Here is a 27570-nt window from a genome sequence, read left to right on the forward strand (position 1 = left end):
TTTGTAAATATGTAAAGGTCATCTGTATCTCAGCTCCTGAGGCCACAAATTCAAGCTAAGAATTTCAAGAATGTTCCAGTGACCACTTTGTTGCCCTCACTCAGGTTCCAATTGCTCTCACTTTGTTTGTATAAACATGAAGGAATGTGAAATGAAATAATGCCCTTAGAGTTCCTGTCACTGACAGGGCCCTGAGCCCTGAACAAGGAAGGACAGTGGAAGGCAGGAGCCTAGAGGAGGCAGGAGATTAGCTGAAGACTAACAGATAAAGGCAGGGAAGAGCAGCAATGGCGGTCCTCACGGGGCAGTCATCGTGTGAGCTTGTCACCGAGTACTGTATCAAGACCCCATGCCTTTCTCTTCTTGTGCCTTCTAAACTTTAATAAAGGGTGTGCAGGCCACCAGCTCATCTCTGGAGGGAGTACAGACCTTCTCCTTGACGAGGATGGCGGAGCACTGCAGCAGCACGCCCATCATCTTGTGAGGGTTCCAGGTCACCGAGCTGGCCCTGCAAGAAGCATGTGACACTCTGAGAAGGTGCAGGCATCAGCAAGAGACTGTCCTCTTAAGGAAAACACCACCCTAGGCAGCCCACGTTTTCGACGCCTAGTGGTAAACAACTGTTTTGCAGGCAGTCTCAGGGACTAAGGGGCAGATTCCCTCTTCTAAACAACTCCTATTCATAACGGCTAACGTTCGTGAAGAACTTGCTGCGTGTCCTATTACCGTGGGAGCTTTGCAGGCGTTATGCCAGTGTGGTGTCATGGTTCGAAACTCCGGACTTCGGAGCCAAACTGTCCGAATCTGAATCCTGGCTCTGATATTTGCTAGTTTGGGCAAGTTACATAACTCCTCTGTGCCTCAGTTTCCTCATCTGTAAAATGGGGGGTATGTGTCACAGAATTGAAGGAGAAAATGAGTTAATAAATACATATTGCTAATAACTGTGCCTGGAATACTTAATTCTCATAACAACCCTATGATGTAAGAACTACTGTCTATTTTAGATGGAGAAACTAAGGCACAAATAGGTTAAATACATCACCCAAAAGCACAGAGCTAGGAAGTGTTGGAGCCAAGATTCAAGTCCAGGGAGTCTAATTGCACAGCCAGTGTTCCTAACCCTTCTGCAGCCTGCCTCCCTCTCAGCCACAGACTCTGGCTGCTTCAGCCTTTGGTTCTTATTTATAAAATGGGCTGGCCATGCTGATCTACCTACTTATGAGGTAGTGAGTGGAGTGACACTTAAAAGCAAGGATCAATTAGGCAGCCCCAGACTTTGACTATGTAGCAGCTTTGTTCAAATGCTAAATGAACATGACATTGCCAGTTTAGGCCGCAATGATAGCTTAACAAGCATGGTCTCCTAGCAACCGCATCACTCTGTTAGTGAGCAGCACACTAGCTAGGACATTACGGAAAGGACTAAGTATACTGTATGATGACTACAACTTGGGTAACTCGCTTCGGTGGTTTACAGACTCCTTCCCTATGGCCTGGCCCACAGCTGGGCTCTGAGACGCTTTCATATGTTAAGGATGTTCTCCCCAAACAGAGCAATTGGCTCCGAAATACACTGACTCTCTCCCTACAGCAGTGGTTCTTAACCTTCCTAATGCTGTGACCCTTTAATACAGTTCCTCATGTGGTGACCCCCAATTTCATTGTTACAAATTGAACATAATTAAAGCATAGTGATTAATCACAAAAACAATATGTAATTACATATGTGTTTTCCGATGGTCTTAGGCAACCCCTGTGAAAGGGTCGTTTGACCCCCGAAGGGGTCGCGACCCACAGGTTGAGAACCGCTGCCCTAGAGCTAACACTTGCTGTGAATTTTTAACCTCTCCATCTTGCCTAGGTCCTTTAGAGGGAAAAGGGTGTATATGTGTGACGATAGGGTGTGCGCTGTGTTTCAAAGATAAGAGAGAAAGGCCTGAGGTCCTGTTGTTCTAAGTGGGTAAGAAAGAAAACCTTTGAGAAAGAGACCCATGAGAAGTTCTAAGGAAAGTTGACGAAGTGCTTATCTCATTAAAATGCATCAGTGAGTCAAGCCATATTTAATCAATTTTCTCATAGCTCTCCTCCCTGAGCCATTCAAAATTATATTTAGACTTCATAAAATGCCTTAAATTAAGTGGTTTTTTGAGTGTCCTAAAGGTCTGAAGTAAATGACTCTTTGCTGCTACAAATGGAAAATAATAAGACATGATATGGATTCAATTTCCTTCAGAAGACATACATGCTCTAAAACGTTAGATAAGAAAAAGGCTAGTGAAAAATGTTCCTACGCTCAAGGATGGAAAATAAAAATTGCCAGATAAACCTAAAGTACAGTTGGACTGGTTCTTCTATATTTAATATATTATCCTCCAAGTTACAGAGTCAAGGAACTATGCTGCAAAGAGTCCGTCCCGGTCACTTTGACACTGGCCCAGAAGGGAAGCGGCACAGCACAGGTCACAGAACCTCTGTGAGAGAAGCCACTGGTGCGCTCTCCCTGGTGCCGCTCCCAGTCCGCGCTCTAGCCTTGTCTGCTCTCACCTGGCACTTTGCTCCAACCTCACTGGCCTCGTTGATGGTCCTCCAACTTGCCAAGAACATTCCTGCTCAGGGCCTTTGCACCTGCCCTTCTCACCTTTCTTCTTCGTATCCTTGCTTCCTGTCTCCCTTTATCTGCTGAAATGTCACCTCCTCAGAAAGGCCTCTGACTACACTGCCTCGAACAGCATGCCTTGTCCCTCCCTGTTATTTAACTGTTTTATTTTTTCCCTCTGAGATAGATGAAGTATCTTTGTTTATGAACATCCAGCCCCTGGAACATAAGCTTCAGGAGGGTAAACCTCTCATTTGATAACACGTTCCATATGTTGCCGTGTTTTCCTACGTGTAGCAGATACACACTTTTTAGGAAAGTGCCATGCATGGCTAGACTAGAGGCAGGCAACCAGATATTCACATCCATGTCTTCCTGGCTCATGGTAAGTGCTCAATAAGTATTTGCTGAATCAATGGGATCAACTGGGATCAATACATTGGCATCAGGTCAAAATCACACTCAGCTGAGCACACCCACCAAACTTGAATGGTGACTGAGAAAATACATACGTTGGATGAGCCAAGTGTCCCACCCTTCTCGCAGCGGTAAGCTCAATGAGAAAGAAGAGTGAAATGTACCCTTGTAAATTCTCATTTCGCCTCCAAACTCCCCACTGCTTGGTTCCTCGTCTTCTACCCGAGCACCTAGCAATCACATTCATTGTGCTTATCACATTGGGTTATAACTATTTGTTTACTTGTCTCTCTCTCTCTAAGTTATAAACTCATTGAGGTGAGGACTCATTTGACTGAGAAATCAATCATAGCTGATCTCCCAGTGCCTGGCACACCATCATTGCTCAATAAATCTCTATTGAGCAAAACTGAGCTCAGTCAGATTGAAGTAAGATGTTGGAGACATGAGCAGACTCAGCGGCACAGCATGTCTGATGGCCCGAATGGGAGGAGGCCCAAACTCTGGCCCTTACCTTTCTATGCCACTGAGTTTATGACGGTGCTTCCTGGACATGAGCAGCCCACCGCCCCAGGCAGCCTGTGAGGACAGAGAAAGGAGAGGGAGGGGGAGCCATGACATTGAAGAATCCAAACCAGTCACTCCACACCTCTACTAAAACATGAGAAAGTAAATGGTGAAAAACATGAGCTTCTCTGACAAAAGGAACCCACACTGATCGTTCAACCAGTGGCAGTTGTAATTCATCATTTGTCAGGTCTTCAAAAGTTCCTCCAGCTTAAAGTCGGAGTAGCTCTGAGGGACACAGGTAAACCTGGTCTGAGCCTGTGGTGCCAAGACCCAAAGGCCTAGAGCACGCCGGAAGGGCAGAGACACTCTGTGAGCCCCAGGGTGGCTCTGGGAGGGACACAGACTGGCGCCTGCCATCAGATCCTGCCCCTGGTAGGAGTCTAAGGGCTTCTGCAAACTCAGAAAGCAGCAGCCCTGCCGGGCTGGGACGTCCCACCGCAGCTCCTGCAGCATGAAGACCTTTTGTGGGTACCCTGGTGCGTGAGTTTACTGAATAGCTTGGGACACAGCCTTTGTCAGTCATTTGTTCAATAGTAACGCAGATTATCCAACTGTCCAGTTGTGAGAAGTTATATCCATAAGAGAATGGAGCGAGGAAAAAAGAAAAAAATACACTCAGTCATGCATGTGAACAATGTACCTTTTGTGCTCCTGGGAAAACTTGGGACTACATCTCTTCGCTGATAACGCCTTCCATATACTGTCTTACTTTTTCCTATAGCTACCAGATATGCGATATGCATTTTTTTTTTTTTAGAAAAGTGTGTCATAGATGGCCGACTGAAGGCAGCTAGCAGATTCATGGCCACTTTCTTCATTGTATCTTACGTTTTTTCCCTCTGAAATCAGTTATATTTCCCTCTGCAGCTATGTGTCCAGACAAAAGCTACCTGGGAAGGCGATAGAGACCATATTCTAAAATGAATCCCAGGAGATAGCAACTGGGGGTGGATGAATCCCAGAGGATGCACAGGCCTGTGGTGTGTCCAGTGGTGAACGTCGGCTCGGAGCCAGAGAGGAGGGAACTAATGTGGTGTGGAGAGAGAGCCAGCTGGGCAGTGGGAGAAGCTTGAGGCAAATCACAAAGCAGAACCGCGTCCACCCCTATGGGCTGGGCCACACTGTGAGTTACAGCACTTACATCGACATGCAGCCAAAGGTTATATTTCTCACATATATCTGCAATCTCCTGTATCGGATCAAAGGCTCCATAAACAGTCGTGCCAGCAGTTGCATTGACGTAAAGAGGAACATATCCCTGTAAGGCAAGAGGGACAGGCTGATTAGTCTCTTTAACCTCTCTCCTTTCCACAGGAGGTAGATGAATTGCAGTAGCATTTATTCACAGATCGGCTGTGGTATCAGACACTCTATCTGGCAGTTCTTCGTTGGTACATTTACTCATTCATTCATTTATTCAACATATAGTTTTTCAGCGATGTTTTTGTGCCAAGCCCTGTTGTAGACGCAGGGAACACAGCAGTGAGCAAAAGAGACGAAGATTTTTGTCCCCGTGGAGGTTACGTTCTAGTGGACAGTGACAGAGGGCAAACAAAATCAAATAAGCAAAATACACAGTCTGATATTGATAAGGTCTATGGCAGCGGTTCTCAAGCTGTGGGTCGTGACCCCTTTGGTGGTCGAACGACCCTTTCACAGGGGTCGCCTACGACCATCCTGCATATCAGATATTTACATTACGATTCATAACAGTAGCAAAATTACAGTTATGAAGTAGCAACGAAAATAATTTTATGGTTGGGTCACAACATGAGGAACTGTATTTAAAGGGCCAGAAGGTTGAGAACCACTGGTCTATGGTGAACAATAAAGCAGGGAAGAGAAATAACAAGTTTAAAGTGTTAGGCAGGTAGTTCTGAATAGCATCTGGACACTGTACAGTTGAGAAGCTGTGTTATTCTAAGTGTACTGATGTAATAATAACACCGAAGCACTGCTTGGTTATTTAAAGCCAGTCTATACACTGTTTCACTAATAGCGGACGTGGTAAAATGTGTTGAAGTGAACAAGAAATAAACAAGGAAGTGGCGTCAGAGAGACTGGAGGAAACCTGTGAGTCCTACGTGTTATTGAAGCTCAGCTCCACCTCTACTCCTTGCTCAGTCCTAGTGACATTTCCATCCATCCCCTACCGAAACCCCAGCAAACAACTACAGTCAGAGAAGGAGGCACAAGAATGTAACCAAAACAATGAGTTGGGAAATGGTTTGACAGCTATCTGGCACTGCCTTGTGGATACATCTGTTCTATGAGATTTTGTTTTGTTTGTTTAATAGACTTGACTGAGGCCGATTCACCAAGTATCATGGTCCACCTGGCAGGGCATGGAAGTACTTTGTTAAACGAAATCCTAAGCTAAAATGATACTTGTTTAAATGAGATTATACCTAAGAAGTAAGTGAAAACCACAATAGGCTGTATCTTTGTGGTGCTTGGGTAGTGGATTTATTGAAGTACATGAAACCAATCATTTGGCACAATTAAGATAGGACAAGAGGTTTAATGTCTGAAATTTTCATTTTTCAAAAAAACCCATATGGTACAGACACAGCGTTAAAGCCAAATCATCTCACAAGTTGGAAATAAATAAATATCTAAGAATAGAATTTTAGAAACACAATAAAATAATATCTTATACTATCAAAGATTTTTACTGTCTACCGCAGAGAGAAGGTATTTTTAAAAATTTGTATTCGCCAGAGTTTAGATGTACCCTAGAGTATATACCTTTTGCTTGGCTTCAAGAATTTTTGCCTCTAAATCAGCAGGAATTATCTTCCCCCTGTAATTGTTATAAAAGGAGAGAAATGAAAATGAAAAATCAATGAGACTGCACATGAAAAAAACTTCAGCCGCAGCAAAAAGTAATTTAATCGGATATTTTCAACAGACCATTAGCAGCTTGGCACACTGTACTGAGTCAGTCCTTAAGCACAATAAAACAAATTTAACAGATGAACACATTTCATACATCAAGAACCTAATAGTCACTCTCCCCTGCCTACCTTTCATTGCACTTTATCAAAATCACATTGTCGGTTCCAAAGCCAAGCGCAGCCCCAGCCTTTTTTATGGAGTAGTGGCTCTGCAACAAACAGAGGCTCGAGGTTAGATGTGCGACAGTCCCGTGGAAAACACCACAATCCACGGGCAAGAGCACCTGACTCACATGTTCTGAGGTGAAGAGGACCAGGTTGGGCACGGCCGCCATGCCCTTTGTCTTAACTTCTGGGAAGTACTTGTAGCGCGCTGCCATGATGCTGTACATGTTGGATATGGCTCCCCCTATCGGCAAGCAGACACATTGGGTGGTGTTGCAGCTCCTTCGTTATTGTTTCTAACAGCAAAGGCTAAGCCGGTGTCTCAAGAGACAAGGGAGGTCAGAAAGGGGGAAGGACAATATTCTGATAGGATTTGATGGCTTCCCTATTGCCAGGGCTTCCCTCCGGACCCTTTGCCCAGGGAATATAGTGGTCACACTCCTTACCAAAGCCATCTAGGCAATTTGGTTGGAGGTGCATCACATACTCCAGTGCCTGCCCCACCTGAAGCCTAGACAGAAATATAAGAGGTGGCCGTGGCTGTAAAGAGAGAGGCGAGTTACAACTTCCCTGCTTCTGCTCTCTGCTCAATCTATTTACTGAATGAAGATTAATTTGTTCTCTGAGTCAGAAAGACAGAGAAAGAGAGAATTATGGAGCCTACTGAAGGAAATGGTGACATTGCCTGGATACTCTTCCAAGAACAGCCCAACTGAGTCATTTGGGAGAGCTCTAAGTTGATGAAAATAAAACCAAACTTGTGTTTACTTAAATAAAGACACAAGGAGAAGTCAGGTAGCTAGGTACATCTGGCCAACACAAACGAATTGCTTTTGCATCAATTACCTGACAATTAAACAGGCAAATTGGTGGTTCGCTTGAATTGCCTGGACAAGTGTAATTCTTATTACTTTTCCACTTGAATACAATCACACTGTATCTGACACCATCCCAAACTCCTTCCTACCTTCCTTCCTGTCCTTGTTTTTAAAATTTTTATTGTATCCTTTGAACTAGAGATCAAAGTAGATAAACTATTTTGGCAGAAATTGATTAGTCAGTTGACAACCTTGATTTATTTATCCTCAGCTTAATCAAACCATTGTTGACAAACGAATTATTTAGCATAATTTAGACACAATCTTTCTCAGTTTGGACAGGTTTAGGCACTGCTTTTGTTGGTTAGTATACACAGAAGGTAGCATTGTTGCTAGCCTTCACCCTGACAAAGATAGAAAGGCAGAGTATCCAAAAAAAAAAAAAAAAAGAAATCTTTAAAAGTCATTATTCTTCCCTGTGGTAACTATTCTCAAAAGGGTCCTAAGGATCCATACTACAAACCTGTAGGAGAGTCTGGGAAACAGAACAGAAACTTACCAGGAGAAAATATCCCATCACCATCTTTATTTGACCATCCAACTATCTCTCTCATCTTCTTAAGCGTTATTTGCTCCATGAGGACAAACACTGGAGCAATTTCATAAGTAAACCTGGAACAGTGGTAAAAAAATGAATGAAAATAAAGAAGTCAACCACTTATTTGAATAACACAGATGACTGTTTTAATATTTGTACTTGGGATCTAAGAAAAAAAAAAAGAGGTTCAAAACCACTAAAACAATTCATTTCCTGGGAATGCATTAGGTCACCAATCATAAAATGTCAGAAACCAGTCTGTGTTACCAAAAGAGGTGGTTGAAGTGCCTGCCCTATGATTTTTCACCAACAAAATATATTCTTATCTAAATGGAATGTCTTTAGTGTGGTTCACCCAGAGAAAAAGAATGAAAGAAAATTACTTTTCTGGGTTCCTTTCTCCTCTGAGATTGTAGCATGATGCAAATATTAATTGAAAAAAATGTATCCTAACATTCATATAAAATTGATTTGCAACATTAAAAAAAGACACACCTTGACTGCCAATTTCACACTTGTAGAATCTATAAAGCCCAGAGCCAAACTCTATCTTTTAAAAAACAACGTAAACATCTGGAAGCTAACTGTGAAGATAATTGGAAATATTGACCCAGGTTTTAAAGATCTCAATTTAATTACCTACATGGTTTTTCTACTGAGAACACCCAAGGACAGCTACGTTTCCATAGTTCTCTGAAGTTGATATCGGTCAAGAATAATTATAAGCGATGATTTTCTAATTACCAATTATAAATAACAAGAAGATGGTCAATTGGCATAAACAGCTAACTATGGGCATTAGATATCCTGGTAGGTTAGCTTTGTCTTCTAACAAACTGATTTAAAAGCAGCAGGCCATGCTCTTCTCAAAGCAATTCAAAACAGGGCACGGTCTGGCAGACAAGTCATTGAAACAAGATCATGGTGCCAAGTATAGGACTTAGGAGACATCCAAGAAGGTGCATCCACAGAAAATTGAGCCAGAAAACAAAAAGACATTTATCGGCTCTGAGGCTCTCTGTCTTTCTTCCTTTGGATTGACCCTCTCAAGCACTGGAGTCTGTGACCATGCTCACTGAAGAGAGATGCCTAGATTGACTCAGCTGAGTGATAGGGGAAACTTAATCATTGGGTAGGGTGTTTGAGCTGAATGCCAATGCTGAGAACTAATGGAAATTCTTACTGGCTTAATGATTTAGAAAAGCTATTTGCAAGGATGAGATAACAATGGTTGCATATAAGACACAGGTGAAGCTACTAAGTTTTAATCATGGAGAAAAAAGCCATCAAATTAATCACACAGCTGTAAAAGAGAACAAAAAGATCCTGGAGGACCCTCAGGCTATATCTGTTGGTAGAAGAATTTTGTTTCCAAAATAAAAAGAATATGTCTATTTTCCTTAGTAGGAACTTGAAATTTAGGAGGAAGACCCTTGGAAATCATGTGTTCCGTTACCATCACCTCTGGAGTTCACAATCATGCTTTGGTTCTCTCTGAGCCCCATCACCGTAGCAACCAACACTCCCTCATGTCTGATGGCCTGATAAAGGAAGAAGAAGAGAAGGATTCCTGGTTTAGCCTGTGCTGCTGAGTGTACCAAGAGTCAAACTCATGATGTGCTCACCATTCTTGAACAAATGTGCTAATAGTGCCATTGACTTTTGGAAATGTTGGCATAGCAATCATGTTTGCATGGTGAATAGGTACTGGTGGCATTGTGTGTGTTGGAATGTCACAATAGGCAAGGAACATGGAATCATATACAATAGTATCAGAGCCTTACCGAGGATTGGATGGAAGCTGAGTTGGAATCAAGTCAGTGTTAGATGGTCAGGCAGGAACCACATGGGGAAGGGAGAAGGGAGGGGCTGAAGGCCGGGGTTTGGTCCACTTCATGATTTGTATCAATTTAGGCCCCCGGTTTAGTCTTAGAATTCGTCTTCCTACTCAAGGACCAGGAAGGAACAAGACCACTACTCTCAGGACTGGAAGAAAAAGAGTCTAGAGAGTTTGATCATGAGACTATCTGATCTTATCCTTTTCAGGTTCCTTATTTGTGCCAGGTTCTCAATTCAGAAACCTTTCTTTCGGTTCTGTTCAACAAATGCTTACTGAATGACTATTCTCTGCCAGGTAGCATCTTCCGTACTGAGGAGACAAATGTGTTATAAGACACCACTCCCAACCTTGAGGAAGAAGCTTACGAGGATGAATCCAGCATAGGTTCTTGGCCTTAGATGCATCCTGTTTGACAGTTCCTGCCTGGGTCTTAAGGACCAGTTATTTCATAGCTACTATCATGCTAATCTTGATTATTAGTCCTGATGTCCTCTCTTAGAAGTACTAGTAGATAGGTTGGCTCACGACTGTTGATCCTCAGCCAGGCCTGTCAAATGGGCTGACATGGTGCTCCCTGTTTCTGACATTTCTGTGACCCTACCTTCCCACTGGGCCATCTTTACAACTGGTTGTCTGCCTGCACCCAAAACCTTATAGAAGGCCTTGAAGTTCACCCTTCAGCAGTGATTCTTAACTTAATTGGGGCCACAGACCCCTTTAGGACTCCTCGGAAAGCCATAGCCCCTCTTCCCAGGAAGAAAATGAGGACACACATCATTTGATATACAATTGTAGGAGACACCCCTCTTGCAACCTGGACTCCAGGTTAGGTACCCCTTCCCTAAATGACAGATGAAAGAAGAGAAAGTCGAGATATCAGAGGTCAAATATGGATTCAGAAGAAGCTGGTTAGATGCTACAGTTAGAGTACAAGATCATATTTCAGAATCAGAGAACAAGAAACTAAACCTGCAAAAAGCTCTGAGTTGAAGCATAAGAACATGAGATTGGAAGTAAGGATGTAGAACAGTCATGGATGACACTGAAGGAGACTTCTAGGCTTTTCTACATTCTGAGTAGAGTAGTGAGTCAGCCCTTTTTGTGTGGCTCAACTCACCTTCCCAGAGGGATTCACTCAGAACCCAGGTAAATTGCTTAAGAAGCTACATTTCTCTGTGGCAGAATCTGCTGGTTGCTAACCAGTATCAATCTTCTCTTGCTTCATTCCATTTCATTTGGGATGACAATTCACCCAGATCAGAGACTACACTTCCTAGCCTCCCTAGTGTGGCTATGGGGCTAAGTTCTGGCTAAAGAGAAGCTGTGGGAAATGTGTGGCACTTACAAAGTTTCTTGGAAGGAAAGAGTGTGTTCCCCTTTGACCCTTCCTCCTTCTCTCCCTCTCCTTCCATCCTCCCTGAGGTCTGAAGCAGGGATGCAATACCAGAGCTCCAGCAGCCAGCCTGCGCCATCGTGTGACTGACTCTGAGGACATGAGCCACGTGCTACAATAGGGATGAAAAAGGCACAAGGAATCCAGATCCCTGGTGACTGCCAAATTGGAAACTTCTTTAGTGAGAGAAAGAAATAACTCTCTACGTTGACCATCTTGACACTCCTCTTAGATCTCCCCTCCTTACAGCGGTGGCAGGTGGCCTATCTTCACCTTCAGAGCAAACACATCTGGGAGGAGCTTAGTGAGCCCTCTGGTGTCCAGAGAGGATGAGAGACAGAAACAAAAGAGCCGAAAAGCTGAAGGGAGGGTCTTGAATGACAACAGCACCTGCAGGGTGGACTTCCTTTCCTCAGTGTGTGCCTGTGCCCTGCACCTTGGATACACGGGGCACTGAATCTGGTGCCATTTTCAGTTTTCAGAACCACCCTCTAGGATGGGTATTATTATCCCCCACTTTCCCGAAGAAGAAAATGAGGTTCAGAGAAATTCAGCGACTTGCTTTAAGCTCTCACAGTTAGTTTCAGAGTCAGAATCCCCAGTCCTTTGTATCACATCTGCTTTTGTATGACAAACAAGAACGGCTTCCTGCAGGCTCTCACACTCTGCCCAGTGTTAAATGACTGATAACTCCCCTAGAAAATTCCTCCTGCGTAATTTCTATGAAAACAGAGCACTAGATAATTGAAATCCTAGCCTCAGAACAAAGGGCTGGGATAGGTCTCCCCATAAAGATTATGTATGGTGCTCAGTTACTTGTGGGCAGGCTGCTGTGTACACGTGGGCACAAGTCGACCTGCACTGTTGTGGTTGGTGACCCTGTTTTTGGAAGGAGAGAGTTGTATGTGTACATTTGTGAAGTTTTCTTTGGATCTTCACTGGGTCCTCGCTTGGAAGAATACAACTCCAAGATATATGCACAGGCAAGTATAAATGCATCCACATAAATGTGCTTTTTATTCCAGCAGCCTGATACCTCACACTTTGTCACTTGCATTTGGATATTGGACATTTCTTTTAAAAAGACTATGCTGAGGAATACAGTCACTATTTCCTATTACCAGTGCTACCCACACTTAATGATAGCACGGTAAAAAAAAATGAGTATATCACTAATTCCTACTCTGCCAAAGAAAGAGCCTTTTGCTCTTCTTTCTCAGGCTGATTTGGACACTGTTCCCAGTTGGAGGAGAAACTGTCACAGGGAGCACATTTCTGCATAAGCTCCCGACAGCGCTGCTACATTTCATGATCTTCCAGGGGAACTGGCTTAGAATAATTTCTAGATAATAGTTATGCCTTCTTCAGACAATGCCTTGTCTCCAACTGACAGAAGCTATTTCACTCTTTTAAATAACCTTCTCTATCGATCTGTTGGAATCGGATCATATTTTATAAATATCCTTTGTTCAGTACAGCTGCAATTACTATGTGCCATGTGGTTGGACTGGCCTTGACCTCAGATGGCTGGGACATATTTTAGTGTTTCATGGCTGAGCTGCACTAAGGGAAGAATAAGGGGCTTTGATTTTTATGAAGCCATACAAACAAGGAGAGTTTGAGAACTCTCTGGTTGAAGAAAAGCCGTTCAGGAGACTATCTGGTCATAAATGGCTCAAAGGGGTGAGTTCCTTTTATTTACCTTGAGATTGGGCTATATATTAGGAAATTGCAGCTGAGAGGCCTACAGAATACACACTTAAACATGCTGGGTGAATACAGGGCCTATATTAATAAGGGTATTTAGGCCTTAATAGATATGTAGCTCTTACTCTATTTTTCTTACTTATTTTCCAAAAAGTTAAGTTTTTTTAAAAAATATTTTTTTATTGATTTCAGAGAGGGAGAGGGAGAGAGAGATAGAAACATCAATGATGAGAGAGAATCATTGACCGGCTGCCTCCTGCATGCCCCCCACTGGGGATTGAGACAGCAATCCAACAATGTGCCCTGACCAGAATCGAATCGTGACCTGGTTCACAGGTTGACGATAAACCACTGAGCCACACTGAAGTTTTTTTAAAGCTATACTTTCTAATTAAAATTGTTCATTAGTGTGAAATGCTCCAATTAAGCGTTAGTATCTTTTCAAGTTATGAGTATATCATGATGTCTGTGCTTGCTGATACATTTTTACCTCACAAATCATAACACAGTAAAAAGACAAGATACCAGCAATTATTTATTTCTTTGACCCGAATTCCTCTCTGCCCTTTGCAGCCTCAGCGATTCAACATGGACACTCCGTGAAGTTAACCATGACTTGCGAGCAGGGAGCGTAAAAACCATTTTCAATTTTAATCAATTTAATCTTTTAAGCCTTTTAGCATGAAAGGCTTCACCTGTCACGTTTGCTTTTCAAAAATTTGTCATTGTTGTCTTAAATTAGCTAACAAAGCAAGAATCTTTAATTAATAGAAACTTTTCTGAATGGAGTTAAGTATTTTGAGTCACAGCATTAAACCGCTTTGGAACACACACGACTCAGTAAGTAATTTTAAAGTGCCCGTTCAGGTTTCATGGCTGGGAGAAAAATAGAGTACCTTGGACTTTAACAACTTACACTCTATCTTAATGTCTGATGGAATTTCTCATTTTAAATAATACCACCATTTTACCTAAATTTATTTTTCAAATCTACTTTACCATGAACTTAAAAAGTGGAGGATTATTTTTTAAATAGTTCCATAGTTACTAAAACCCATGTAATTCTTATGTAGTTATTTTAAAATTATTGTGAAAAATTTGTTTCATTATTTCTCCTGGATACTTTAACAGAATGTGGTGCCATTGTTTAGGTGCATAGATGGTGGTAAAGCATAATCATAGTGTTGAGAGGAAAGACAGTACTCAGGAGGCTATGCTGACACTACATCAACTGACCACCGGTCCTTGTCTCTGACAAGGTAATGTGTATGTAGAGCAGTGGTTCTCAACCTTCTGGCCCTTTAAATACAGTTCCTCATGTTGTGACCCAACCATAAAATTATTTTCGTTGCTACTTCATAACTGTAATGTTGCTACTGTTATGAATTGTAATGTAATATGCAGGATGGTCTTAGGCGACCCCTGTGAAAGGGTTGTTTGACCGCCAAAGGGGTCGCGACCCACAGGTTGAGAACCGCTGATGTAGAGGAAACTGTGAGGTGATTACCAGAAGTCCACCCAGGAAGCACATGCACCCTCCCCCCCACCCAGGACCTTAGAGTCAGTTTCATATAAATATACAAGAACTTAGAAACAAACAAAGGGTTCACCTACTCAAACAAGTATGGGGAAAAAGCAAATTCAGAAACAAACAATGATTTTAAAAGGAATGTATCACTACCAACTGAATTTTGTTTTGGAATTTTTACTTAACAATAGGTTGATCAAATTAGTTTGTGAATTTATGACAGCTTTAACTATAAAGGAAATACAACTGAAATATAAGGATCAATATGCTTGGATGGGAAAATGGACCAAGATCATACTCTACAACATGACCTCTTTAGATACATCATTAAGATATATGGAAATTCGCAGTAAATTTTGAAAGCCAGAGTTATTCTTTCTTATAACTATGCTTTTATTAAATTGCATCATTCAATTAAAAAATAGTTCATCTATTATCCACTATTATCAGTATAAACCTACTAGATTTATAAGGTGATAAACCTAAAATATTTAAAGATAAAAGATGACGAGGGTAACTGTAATAGATTATTAGAGTCACTGGAATTGAAATTTTAAAGTAAGAAGCCATAATCATACATCATGGTTGTTTATATGAAAATAATAAGAAGGACTTACATGTTGGTGTTGGCAGTTGATGTCAGCCATTCACCAGCTAATCCAATGATATCCAGTCCAGTGGAGAGCTGGTTGAAAAATCGAGGATGACCTAGAGAGGAAAGTAACAGGCAGGCATCAAAGCAAACCCAGATTCTTCAAGCTACCTTCCAAGCAAAAGCCTGCTCTCCCAGGCCTCACAGATGGGGCCTCCATCCCAGTGGTCTAATAGGGCTGCCCAAGGATATGGAGAAGGAAGAGCAGGTTGACTCACCCTATACCAACTTTTACCATGAATGCTGTCCCCCAAATTTATATGTTTCTAAAGCATAATGCTTTTAAATTTTAAAAAATCCAATGTCATGAAACCAATAATCTTTCCAATATCTTAATTTCCAGATGAAATTCTTATTGTATTTATTTTTAAAAATATATTTTTTATTGATTTCAGAGAGGAAGGGAGAGGGAGAGAGAGATAGAAACATCAATGATGAGAGAGAATCATTGATCGGCTGCCTCCTGCATGTTCCACATTGGGGACTGAGCCTGCAACCTGTGCATGTGTCCTTGACCAGAATCGAACCCAGACCTTTCAGTCTGCAGGCCGATGCTCTATGCACTGAGCCAAACCGGCTAGGGCTTGTTGTATTTATTTTTTAAATTACAAATTAGGATGTATGGTCCTGATTTTTCTCATAAATGTTTCAACCTTTAAATTTTTTTGTTTTGTTAATCCTCATCCAAGGATATTTTTTCCATTGATTTTTAGAGAGAGTGGAAGGTGGGGGGAAGGGAGGGAAGGAGGGAGAATAGGAGGAAGGGAAGAAGGCAGAGAGAGAGAAACATCGATGTGAGAGAGACGCATTGATTGGTTGCCTCCCGAACACACACCGACCGCGCTGGGATGGAACCTGCAACCCAGGAATCAAACCCACGACCCTTTGGTGCACGGGCCAACACACTAACCACTGAACAACACTGGCCAGGGCTCAAATTTTAATTTAACATCTCAAGGATTTAATCCCCAAATCAAGGTTTACTAATGGAGGAGAGGCTGCAGGCCTCAGAGAGTGTTTGTGGCTCTGTGGACCAAACCAAGCCCAGGCAGGTGCCAGCTATGATGCTGATGCCGAGGGCATACCATCACTCTCTGGGTCTCTGTGTCAGTCAAATATGGCACCAAGCATTGGTGTGTTTGCCTACATATAGTCACGTGGATGTTAAACTAAATTTACTGCTGAGATGACCTGGCCTCTCCTCTGTGAGACAGGAGTGGACACAGCCTCATTCACTCATTGAGTTGTTGGTAAAATAATTGTTATTATTATTAAACATTAAAGTCCTTTGCAACCCAGAGTAGGCTTTCACAGGCTTTGTTCTCAGCAATTTCAGGATTGCTGCCAAGTTTTGGACAACTTGGCATTCACGCAAAAACTCAAGCCCACATCAGCAGGCTAGGCTTGGCTGTCCCAAAGGAGTCAACGCGATAGATTATCTAGAGGTACGTGACAGGGAACTGGTGTTAGAAAGATATGCTGACTGCTGTGTTTCCAGTGGAAATTGCTTTTGCCTCTGAAATAACTGTCAGAAAGCTAGAGTTTGGCGGTTCCTCCTCTAAGCCCCCTCTCTGAGAATGTCTGTTCTTTCTCCCATGTGATGGGGACTCATTCAGAACATCTGGACTATTACTTCTTTTATTTAACATATATTTATTAAATGTATTGGGGTGACATCGGTTAACATGAACATTCGACTATTACTGCCTATCAGAATAGTCCAATCCCTGCATCTCAACAGTACTCAGAAAATAATACTGATCTTTAGAAAAAATAAAAGAAGCATAAACATTAAGCCTAGTGTAAGTATGGGGCCAGATTCTAGACATTCGGGTAGACTACCCTAAATAGTTTAAACTAGCCCATTTCACTCTGCTTTGCTCAGTATCATCAGAATCTATGAGATCTCCTGCAACATAATTTTGTTGAAATTCATTTAAAAATACATGTGATAGCCCTGGCCAGTATGGTGCAGTTGGTTAGAGAGTCCTCCAGTGCACAGAAGGGTCTCAGGTTTGATTCTCAATCAGGGCACATACCCAGGTTGTGGATTCCATACCCAGTAAAGGCAGATGGGGGGTGGGAGCAATAGATAGATGTCACTCTCTCACATCAATTTTTCTTTCTGTCTCTCTCCCACTCCATCTCTCTCTCTCTTTCTCATCAATGAAAAACATATCCTTGGGTAAGTATTAAAAACAAACAAACAAACGAACAAACAAATACAAACACATGTGATACCCATTTAAAAACTTTTAACAACAAACCTTTCATTTTAAATAGGACTGAGTCATAAATAAATTCAATCACACTATTTGACAATGTCTCAAAACCTCATGGCCTGGCTGGCAGAGACAAAAGATGGTCAAAGATGAATGACAGAAATGACCTCAAATAAAAGTGAAACAGCATCTCATTTCCATTAAAATATAAAGGACACAAAAGTAAGTAAAACCTTAGTTTTCTCTTATGGTTACAGCCTTATGCCCCCAAAATCTCATATGAGAATTTAAATCAAGTAACAAAATGACCCAGTTTAAATTTCAATTTCAATTCTCTACAGTCAATGAAAATAACAGATGACAAATATGGTGATGTGCTACACATGGCCTGGAGTCAGAGAGTGGGAGAAAAAAGTAATTTCTTAAAGTTCAAGTTTTATTTTTGAACAAATAAGCTTCAAGAAAGAAAAAGAGAGCTGGAAGGGAAAATCTACTTTGATTATGAGACATATCAAACAATTGCAATGTGAGGCACTTATTTGGGTTCTGACTTAAATGAAATATAACAAAACAAAACATTTCTGACTTCCATGAGACATTGAAAATTTGAACACTGACTGAATATTTGATATTAAGGAACTATAAATGTTGTGGGGTTTTGGATATAATAATGATATGTGATTATTTTTGTTTAAAGAGCCCTTGATGGTGAAAAATATCTCTATTATAAAACCCTAATATGCAAATAGACTGAACGGCGGAACAACCGAACAACCGGTTGCTATGATGTGCGCTGACCACCAGGGGGCGTGCGCGGATTATGGCAGGCGTCAGCAGCAGGTGGCAGAGCGTGAAACATGGTGGGCATTGGCTGCAGCAGGATGGTGGAGCAGGTGAGTGGGGGTGCCAGACCAAGGCGGGGCGCCGGTTGCTGTCATCTGGGCAAGCCTCTGGTGGTTACTGAAAATTCTTTGCTCCCGCGTGCTCCATTCCTGCCAGACACTCGCACCTGCGGCTGGCGCTGGCCCCGCTCACACCTCTGCTGGTGCCCGGCATCAGCCCTGATCACTCGGCACCGTCAGCGGGTGTGAGAAGCAGCTGCAGCCCGGATTGCCCCTCAGGGCTTCTCCCCCTCCCCCTGTCCTGAGGGGCGATCGGGGACAGCAGCCACCTCTCACACCCGCTGCTGGCGATGGCCCTGCTTGCATCCACTGCCGGCGCCTGGTGCCGGTCCTGATCACTTGGTGCTATCAGTGGGTGTGAGCAGCGGCTGCCAGCCTCAATCACCCCTGAGGGCTTTTCCACCTCCCCCTGCTCCTGAGGGGCAATTGGGGCAGCAGCAGGTGCAGGCGGGGCTGGCGCTGTCAGTGGGTAGGAGTAGTGGCAGTGGGAGTGGAGCTGCCAGCAGACAGGGGATTGGGGGCCACGGTGGGAGGGGCTGGGCGGGGGTGCAGAGGATGGGCTGAGACTGCCGCTGTGCCCACTGCAGCCTTGTGGCCCACAGTTCAAGGTGCACGAATTCGTGCACTGGGCCCCTAGGTTATGGATAAAATACTATTATGCCAGGGATGTGCTTTCATATAATATAGAAGAGGAGACCATGGGCGGGGGGTGGAGGGTATAGGTTAACAAAATTGGCAGTAGCTAATAATGGTTGAAGCTGGGTGTTGGGTATACAGGGCTCATTATACTACTCTACTTTTGTATAAGTTTAACATTTTCCATAATAAAAAGTTAAAAAGAAAAATTAAGGAATTCTACATATTTACTGTGACTGAGGGCTGATTAGCATCTATCTGTCTCATGGACAATCTACATATACTGGTCCTTTTTTCAGAAGTCTTTTGTTAATTTGTAGAGAAATCTCCAAATGCCATCATCACCCTTCACAGAGTGTACCCAGATCAGCATGTTTTCACTATTAAAACCCAATTCATGCCCTGACTGATGTGGCTCAGTTGGTTGAGCATTATTCCATGCCCTGAAGGGTTGCCGGTTCGATTCCTGGTGAGGGACGTGCAGGAGGCAGCCGATCCATGTTTTGCTCTCACACTGATGTTTCTCTCTCTCCCTTCCTCTCTCTCTAAAAATAAATTAAAATAAACCCAAACCCCAATTCATTATTTTGGCTGAGCATTAATATCCCTTTTAAAAGAATAAAATATCTTCTGTGTGTAGCTACCTGTGGGGTTTACCCTGTTGCTTTGATATCTACCTCTGTGTTAGAGACCAGCGTCCAGAAGCTGTTTTCACATGGCAGCCACAGTACACTTTGCCAGGGTCAATACCCTGAGATTCAGCAGAAGGCTTCACACTGCCTGGAAGATAGTAAACTCTAAAGATGCAAATACCTGTTCCCAGAAGCTGCTCTGAAGAACAGGGATGAATGGCTACAGGGTGGATATCTAAGTGAATTCATACACTGAACTAATAAAAGTCCATGCTTCAGAGCCCAGAAATAAACCCATATCTATACGGTCCAATAATATATGACAAAGGAGGCAAGAACATGCAATGGGGTAAAGACAGCCTATTCAATATATGGTGTTGGGAAAACTGGGCTGATACATGCAAAATAAGGAAACTAGGCCACCTTTTTATATCATATACAAGGATAAACTTCAAATGAATTAAAGACTTAAATATAAGACTCAAAACCATAAATCTTCTAGAAGAAAACATAGGCAGAAAATCTCTGACATTTCTCTTAGCAGTATTTTTTCTGCCATAACTCCTTGGGCAAGGGAAACAAAATAAAAAGAAACAAATGGGAGTACATCAAACTAAAAAGTTTTTGCACAGCAAAGGAAAACCATCAACAAAATTAAAAGACAACCTACTGAATGGTAGGAGATACATTCAATAAGGGGTTAATATCCACAATTTATACAGAACTCATACAACTCAACACCAAAAAAACCCCCCAGGCAATCCAATTGAACAGTGGGCAGAGGACCTGAATAGATACTTCTCCAAGAGGATATGTGGATGGCCAATAGACATATGAAAAGATGCTCAACATCACTTATCAGCAGAGAAATGCAAATTAAAACAACATGAGATATCATGTCACACCTGCCAGAATGGCTATCATCAATAAATCCACAAACAACAAGTGTTGGTGAGGATGTGAAGAAAAGGGAGCCCTCATGCACTGCTGGTGGGAATGCAGACTGATGCAGCCATTGTGGAAAACAATAGGGAGGGTCCTTAAAAAATTAAAAATGGAACTGCCCTATGACCCAGTGATTCCACTTCTGGATATATATCCAAAGAAACTTAAAACACTAATTCTAAAAACTAAATGCACCCCTATGTTCACTGCAGCATTATTTACAATAGCCAAGACATGAAAGCAACCCAAATGCCCATCAATGGACAAGTGGATAAAGGAGTGTGGCACGTATATATAATGGAATATTACTCAGCCATAAAAAAACAATGAAATCTTACCATATGCTACAGCATGGATGGACCTAGAGGATATTATGCTAAGTGAAATAAGTGAGACAGAGAAAGACAAATACCATGATTTCACTTATATGTGAAATCTAAAGAACAAAGTAAATGAACAAACACAATAAAAACAGACTCATAGATACAGAGAATGGACTGATGATTGCCAGAAGGTAAGGGGGGAGGGCTGGGTGAAAAAGGTGGGGGGGATTGAGAAGTACATATTGGTAATTACAGAATAGTCACGGGCATATAAAGTACAGCATAGGGAATATAGTCAATAACATTGCAATAACTATGTACAGTGCCAGGTAGGTACTGGAAAAATCAGGGGTACTGCTATGTAAAGCAAGCATGTCAAACTTGTGGCCTGCGGGCTGCATGCCTCATTTATTTGGCCCATGTTAGCCTTTGAGTTTGACATGCTTGGTGTAAAGTATATAATTGTCTAGCCATTATGCTATACTTAAATTAATTCAAAATAATATTAAGTATAAACTATAATTGAAAAATAAAATTTTAAAAAGGAGTCTATGATGCTTCAGTTTTATCATCAATAGGGGTTGCCTTATGACAAATCCATGTATTTTTCTTTAAGGGACAACACTATTTGGGCTTTACTGAGAAAAGTATGTGGTCTCATCTCTCTGAGAAAGTGTATTTAGAGTGAGCTGACAAAATAAAAAATGTTGGTTCAAAGCAAGTCAAGCTAAAATATACACGGAGAGAGAATTCTGACTCTTTTAATCTAACCACATAACACTACTTAATTTCCATCAGAAATGGGTTAGCCATTAGATACCAAGGTGAGATGTAACTAAATTGATGAGTGTGCTTTTCTTTAAAAATGAAACACAGACTTTGTAATATAATTGAGTCGTGTCCACCCTACAGTTATTCAAGGAAGTTACACTTATTCCAGTGGTGTTGGCAGACCTCAAAAGCTGTTTGGGATTCTTTATTTAAAAAAAAATGCTTCTTTGGCCAGCCTCATTATTTCATTTTAACACTTTGTTTTTGACATCTCATAGCCTTACTCAGCTCTATCTCCACCAACCTTCCCAGTCATATGTTCAAACGACTAGGAAGAGTAAGAGGGACAATGAAAGAGAAGGAGAGAAAAAGAAGAAAAAACAAGAGGCTACCAGTTGTGGTCTCAGGAGCTCCCCATATGTTGGCAACTATACTATGAATTGCCAATACTTGTAGAGCTATCTGCCAAGAGCTCAGGAGGGCCAGGCTGCAGTGGGGAACGATAGCAGAGAGAAGAAATCACTGCTTAACTCTCAGGCTTCGACGTAGACAGGCAGAAATCCAAAAAGTCCTTGAACTTGAAGCAACTGAAAAGTAACCACTTTGGCCAGGATTGCTGATTAGAGAGGGTTTGTGTAACGTGAAAAGGAGGCAAGAGGGGATCCTTTAGAGCTTCCTGTTGAGATGGGAGTTGGTGATTTAGGGTGTCTAAACTCCAGAGGTAGCCCTAGCCGGTTTGGCTCAGCGGATAGAGCATTGGCCTGTGGATGGAAGGGTCTCAGGTTCAATTCTGGTCAAGGGCATGTACCTTGGTTGCAGGCTCATGTGGGAGGCAACCAATTGATGTGTCTCTCTCATATCGATGTTTCTCTCTCTCTGTCTCTCCCCCTCGCTTCCACTCTAAGAATCAATAGAAAAATATCCAGGTGATGGTTAAATAAAGAAATCTCTAGAAACTCTTAAAAAAAATCAAAGTTTTAAACTCCAGAGGTAGAAAGAGAATTTGAAGTGTGTGTGTGTGTGTGTGTGTGTGTGTGTGTACGTGTGTGTGTGTGTGTGTGTGTGTGTGTGTGTGTACGTGTGTGAGACTTTTTGGTCTAGCCAATAGAAGGGGTTGTGGGTTAAATTGTGTGCCTTAAAAAGACATGTTCAAGTGTTAACTCCTGGTGAGTGACTATTTGGAAATAGGTTCTTTGCAAATGTAATCAAGTTAAGATGAGGTCATAATGGATTGCGGTGGACCCTAGACCAAAGATTGGTGTCCTTATAAGAAGAAATGTTGACACATACACAGGGAGAATGCCATGTGAAGGTGAAAGTGAAGGCAAAGACTGGAGTGATGCATCTACCTGTCAAGGAATACCCACAACCACCAGAAGTTGGAAGAGGCAAGAATGGATCCTTCTCAAGATTCTTCAGAGAGAGCATGGCCCTGCAGACACCTTGATTTCAAACTTCTGGCCTCCAGAACTGACAGAGAATAAGTTTCTACTGTTTTATTCACCCAGTTTGTGGTAATTTGTTATGGCAGCCTTAGGAAATTAATATAAAAAGGAAGAGAAATGGGCCCAATTCTCCCCAATTTCAGGGACAGGCAAGAGCAGGATTTATCAGAATGAAATGGCCATGAAAATGGGTCCTTCTGCTCTCTTTAGGGTGTGAATAGCTTAAAACCAAGAATGAAAACTTTATACTGAAGCTGACAGAGTACCATGTACTGTATATCTTTTAAATCTACTTTCACAACAACAAATGATGATGGGCTTTTGCCAGGGTTGGGGCCTTCCATTAACTGTCACTGCCTGAGGTGGCTGTGTGGTCACTGAGCACGTTGCTGCCTTCCCTCACTAGGTTTGTGCTCTCCTTCCACATGAGTTTGACATCCTCACAACTGAAGAGGGTGTGGTGTAGGGCAAGCTTGCTGCTGCATGTCCACCTGGCTCTCACCCTTACCTGTGCGAACCCCATACTTCAGGGTGTCTCTGCAGTCAACCAGAATCTGCTCCAGGGACTCAGGTTGGTCAGAGAGCTCCAAGTTGAAGCCCTCCATGCCTTCCAGCAGCTGGTGTGGGTGATGGAAGTCCAGCACCTTGGTGGAGCGATCAAACGTCTTGCGGACATAGTTGAGGAGTATGTCCACCACCTCCAGTAGGAATTGCACAGTTTGCTCCTCCCCGTTCTTAGCTGGAAGCAGATCTGGGAAGGGGAGGGGAAAGCCAATGAGTGGTTATCACTTGACTCATATCTGCCCTTCCCAGGCCCAGAAATTCCTAGCACCAGCCATGATAGCTCTTATAGGACTAATTTCATTTCAGGATATGTACCCGTATACACATTGAGAATCTGATGTACCATCTTCCCAGAAAATCACACATAAGCATATACACAGAAGTTCTGCACACACTTTCTGGGGGTCCACAGACTTTCTGATAGTTAGGCTGCTCATAAGTGAAATGGAGAGCTTTGAGAAGCTGTGAGCAGCCTGCCATTTGCAGGCTGAACGGACATCTGTCAGGTTTGTGATGGAGGGGGCTTCTGTCTTGCCCCCCTGGTACCATGCGTGTCCCTATACATCTGATTCAGACATTGGGCTTTTGATTTAGTGTCATGATGTGCTTGATCTGCTGATGGCGGAGGGTCAGGCCTCTGTGGGTAAAGGCTGAGGTCTCCCTTGAAGAGTGTGGTCCTTTGTGATGTCCTTAGACAGAAAACTGTAACTAGAAGATGGAACTCAGGAAGGTGAGAGGAGTAATCCTTTGTGTCTCTTCCCTGGATTATCTCTGAGGTTTAATAAAGTCTTGTTTACTGTTCTGGTCTGGTCACTCCTGCTTGTGGGGAGTTAATGGACAGGGTGGTGGTGGACTTACCTTGGAGCTGTTTGGGAGAGAGAGACTGGGAAAGCACCAGTGATGTGGGGGACAACAGTAAATACTGAAAGGTCTCCAAAAGGAAAATGAGTTTTGGGACAGCACTTTGGCATGAGGTCCAGACACACAGCTTCCCACAGTGTGATTTGGTTCTTACTGTTGTTGCCAACCTTGGAGGATAAATGCTATTAAGGGAATTACCTATATTCCTATATTCTAGGAATCCATATTAATCCTTGGAAGTGTTAGAGTGGACTGTTTTATTAACTATCCTCATCCAGCTCCCAAAGCAATAAAGACTGGCACTAAGGAAAGGGATTCAAATGTTGAAAAAGTAATGACATTTTTGGTAAAAGAAGTAACATTTTAGGAAAAAGTCAAGAAATGCAATAGAACCTACTGGATAGCTCTGGGGAAATGGGGGTAAGGGACGGGTGGGGAGGGACTACCTCGAGCAAACAGGTTGGAGAAATCAGTCTCTGTGCGCCTGAAGTGGCCATCCCTGTCGCTGTTCTCGCAGGAAATCAGGTTCTTGGAGGCCTGCCTGTCCTTGAAGGCGCTCACCAGCCGGCTCTTCTCTTCCAGGCTGTTGGTCCTTTGTAAGAAGCCTGTAGCGCAAGAAGCTGGGTCAGAGATGGTGCACTGAACCCCAGCCTCAGAGGGTCAGCTCTGAGCCAGGCTGACTGTGCAGGCAGGGTTCTCACTTCTCCAGAGAAGCTGTCTGCGTTTTCTACAGAAGGGCTCTGGCACTGCTTGCCTTCAGGCGGGGAAGGGGCAGTGCCAAGTGTCATCAGTGGCACAGACCCAGTCATGCAAGAGAGAAAAACAGTGAGCAAAGCCCATTCTCATCTCCGAACGTGACAGCGAACTTAGAATTAAGTCCATTGGACAGCTTCCACTCCAGTAACCAGCCCCAGGATGGGCTTTTAAGGGAAGGACGCGATCGGAGAGGATACTGCCAGCCCAGGGTCTATGGGCTGTGCAGCCGAGGGAGGGGGTGAGGACCAGCAGTGGGGACTAGGGAAGATGCTTTCCTCAGCCACCAAGTCCAGCTCACAGGTTGAATGTAAGTGTAATTGTTCTGAAGATAAATGAGACAGACCCCCTACCCTCCAGGAGCTTACAGTTTGGCAGATGGTAGCCAAGGCTGTAATAAAGCTAGAAAGGCATCCAAGAACTCCACAGAGATAGACTCTGAGCCCAGGGTGGGATTCAAAGCGCCTCACCTCTGCCCCTCCGAGGGAATGGATCTCTCCCAGAGAAGCAGGCTGAGCCGAAAGGGCTGGAGACTCTCCACACCCCTCCGGGCTCGGGCCTGCAGGCCCCCACCTCCCCTCAGCATCTCCTCCAATTTAGCCTCAGGCTTAGTCCTTCGCCTGAATGCACCACACTGAAAAGAGGAAGGGAGCTCTACGCTTCTTGGTGACCCCAAAGCTGTCTTTGTAGATACCACAATCCTTGGGGAGTCGCTTACATCACAAGGAAGGGTTGGAGCAAAGTCCCAGGAGGTTCAAGAAGAGGCAAGTTAATCTGAGGAATTCCACTTTACTTCCCCAGGACTGCACATCAGCGGTGCTGGGTAGAGGAAGGAGGGATGCAGGGGGAAGGCTGGGTGATTAGAGTCCTCCCACACACAGGAGTAGGGTCTATTTTTGGAGGGAAGAACAGGAAGGCAGAGGCACCAGGCCCTTCATTGTTCCCAGCATCTTGTAAACTTACTGCTAAAGCCCGAAAGAACACCAGAAGAGGTGAAACACACCACTGCAGTGACTTTCAACCGGTGTGCCACAGAATCTTTAAAACATGCCATACCTGGTGATTTAGTCAGGGGCATTGACCCATTTTTCCTTAGATTGTCAAATTAAAAAATGACAACAGCCAACACAACAATAGCCGTCCAGTGTGAATGAATCAGAATTATACCCTTCTCTTTTTTTTTTTTGCAGATCAGAAAAAAAATGTATTTTCTGGTGTGCCACAGAATTTTAGTAATTAGTTTATGTGTGCCATGCAATGACAAAGGTTGAAAATCACTGTACTGTATAACAGAGCTCTACACTTGGATATAAAGGTGGGGGTCTTATCCTTTCCCTCACCTCTTCTCCTAAGTTCTGAATTCCTCCTCCAAATCCCCAAAGTCCAAAACTCACTTGCCAGAGAGATGCAGGGTCGCCTGGCTCCTGAATTCAGAGACTGCTGCCCTGCTCCCAGAACAGGGAGCTGTGGAATTTGCCAGGCTGAAAAGACCAAATTTGCCCTGTGGCAGAATGGAGGTGAGGTCCTGCCCGCTGAAATCCTACTCTTAGGTCCTTAACCTCTGGTTGGCTCTGACCCACTCCTGGGAAAAGCCTTCGGTCTCTACTCTGGGCAGCTGCAGGACCTAGGACCTCCACTTGGGCTTTGAATGTTATCTCTAAATCTCAGAGGTGTCCTGATGGGGTTGAGAGGTGACAACTGTGACACAACTTCAAACCTGCATCCCATTCCTGGACCACCCTCCCTGGAGTGCACTAGGAATCCATATTTTCTATAAGTCCTGTAAGTGGTCTTATGACTAGCACACTTACACTGCATTATAATTTGTGGCAAAAACCATTAATCTGATAATATAAACACTTTGTATATTGTTATTATAATAACAATTTCTTGGAAGGTATTTGTTTTCTAAAATACTGGGAGCCTCGCTGGGCTCTGAGAGGCTCTGGAAGGAGCTGTGAGCTTCTGCAAGGATGGCCAGGTGGTGGGTCACATTGAGGTCAGTGTGTTGACAACTTCCCTGCGTAGCAAGGAGTCCCAGAGACGGATGCAGACTGTATTCCCTCTTGCTCTACACCCTGGCGGTGAGGATCTAGTGTAAAGTAACCCAGCTCAACATTCTTAAGAGGCAAAACAGAGTGAAAGACAAAGCTGTAGGTGGCTTTGGTCAGGCTGTAGCACTCTGGCTAGCTTCAAGCTGAGGACACGAGGTGAGCCTGTCACGACTCCACCTTTGGGCTCTGGGGAGATCCTGCTGATGGTTCCACATGCTGACACCAAACTCAAAGGTCTAGGTGCCCCAGTGAGTGGGGAAGTGTGGGAACTAGGGGGT

General features: G+C 43.2%; 1 protein-coding gene across 2 annotated transcripts in view; it reads right to left on the reverse strand.

The window, feature by feature from the left end:
- Positions 1-27570, reverse strand: part of GAD1 (glutamate decarboxylase 1) — a 43063-nt gene that overhangs the window by 7421 nt on the left and 8072 nt on the right. Inside the window, exons 4-13 of one of the 2 annotated variants that reach the window (XM_006083151.1) lie at positions 24932-25090; positions 23569-23811; positions 15150-15240; positions 8026-8138; positions 6777-6892; positions 6613-6692; positions 6335-6389; positions 4728-4844; positions 3531-3595; positions 430-508 (exon numbers count right to left, since the gene is read on the reverse strand). In XM_006083151.1, the coding sequence (XP_006083213.1) occupies positions 430-508; positions 3531-3595; positions 4728-4844; positions 6335-6389; positions 6613-6692; positions 6777-6892; positions 8026-8138; positions 15150-15240; positions 23569-23811; positions 24932-25090 (1118 nt within the window). Of the gene's footprint in view, positions 1-429; positions 509-3530; positions 3596-4727; positions 4845-6334; positions 6390-6612; positions 6693-6776; positions 6893-8025; positions 8139-9413; positions 9606-15149; positions 15241-23568; positions 23812-24931; positions 25091-27570 lie in introns of those variants that run through there. The other variant, XM_023743724.1, reaches the window with a different exon arrangement.

Source organism: Myotis lucifugus, unplaced genomic scaffold, assembly GCF_000147115.1.
Source record: "Myotis lucifugus unplaced genomic scaffold, Myoluc2.0 scaffold_5, whole genome shotgun sequence".
In the NCBI taxonomy this organism is placed as follows: domain Eukaryota; kingdom Metazoa; phylum Chordata; class Mammalia; order Chiroptera; family Vespertilionidae; genus Myotis; species Myotis lucifugus.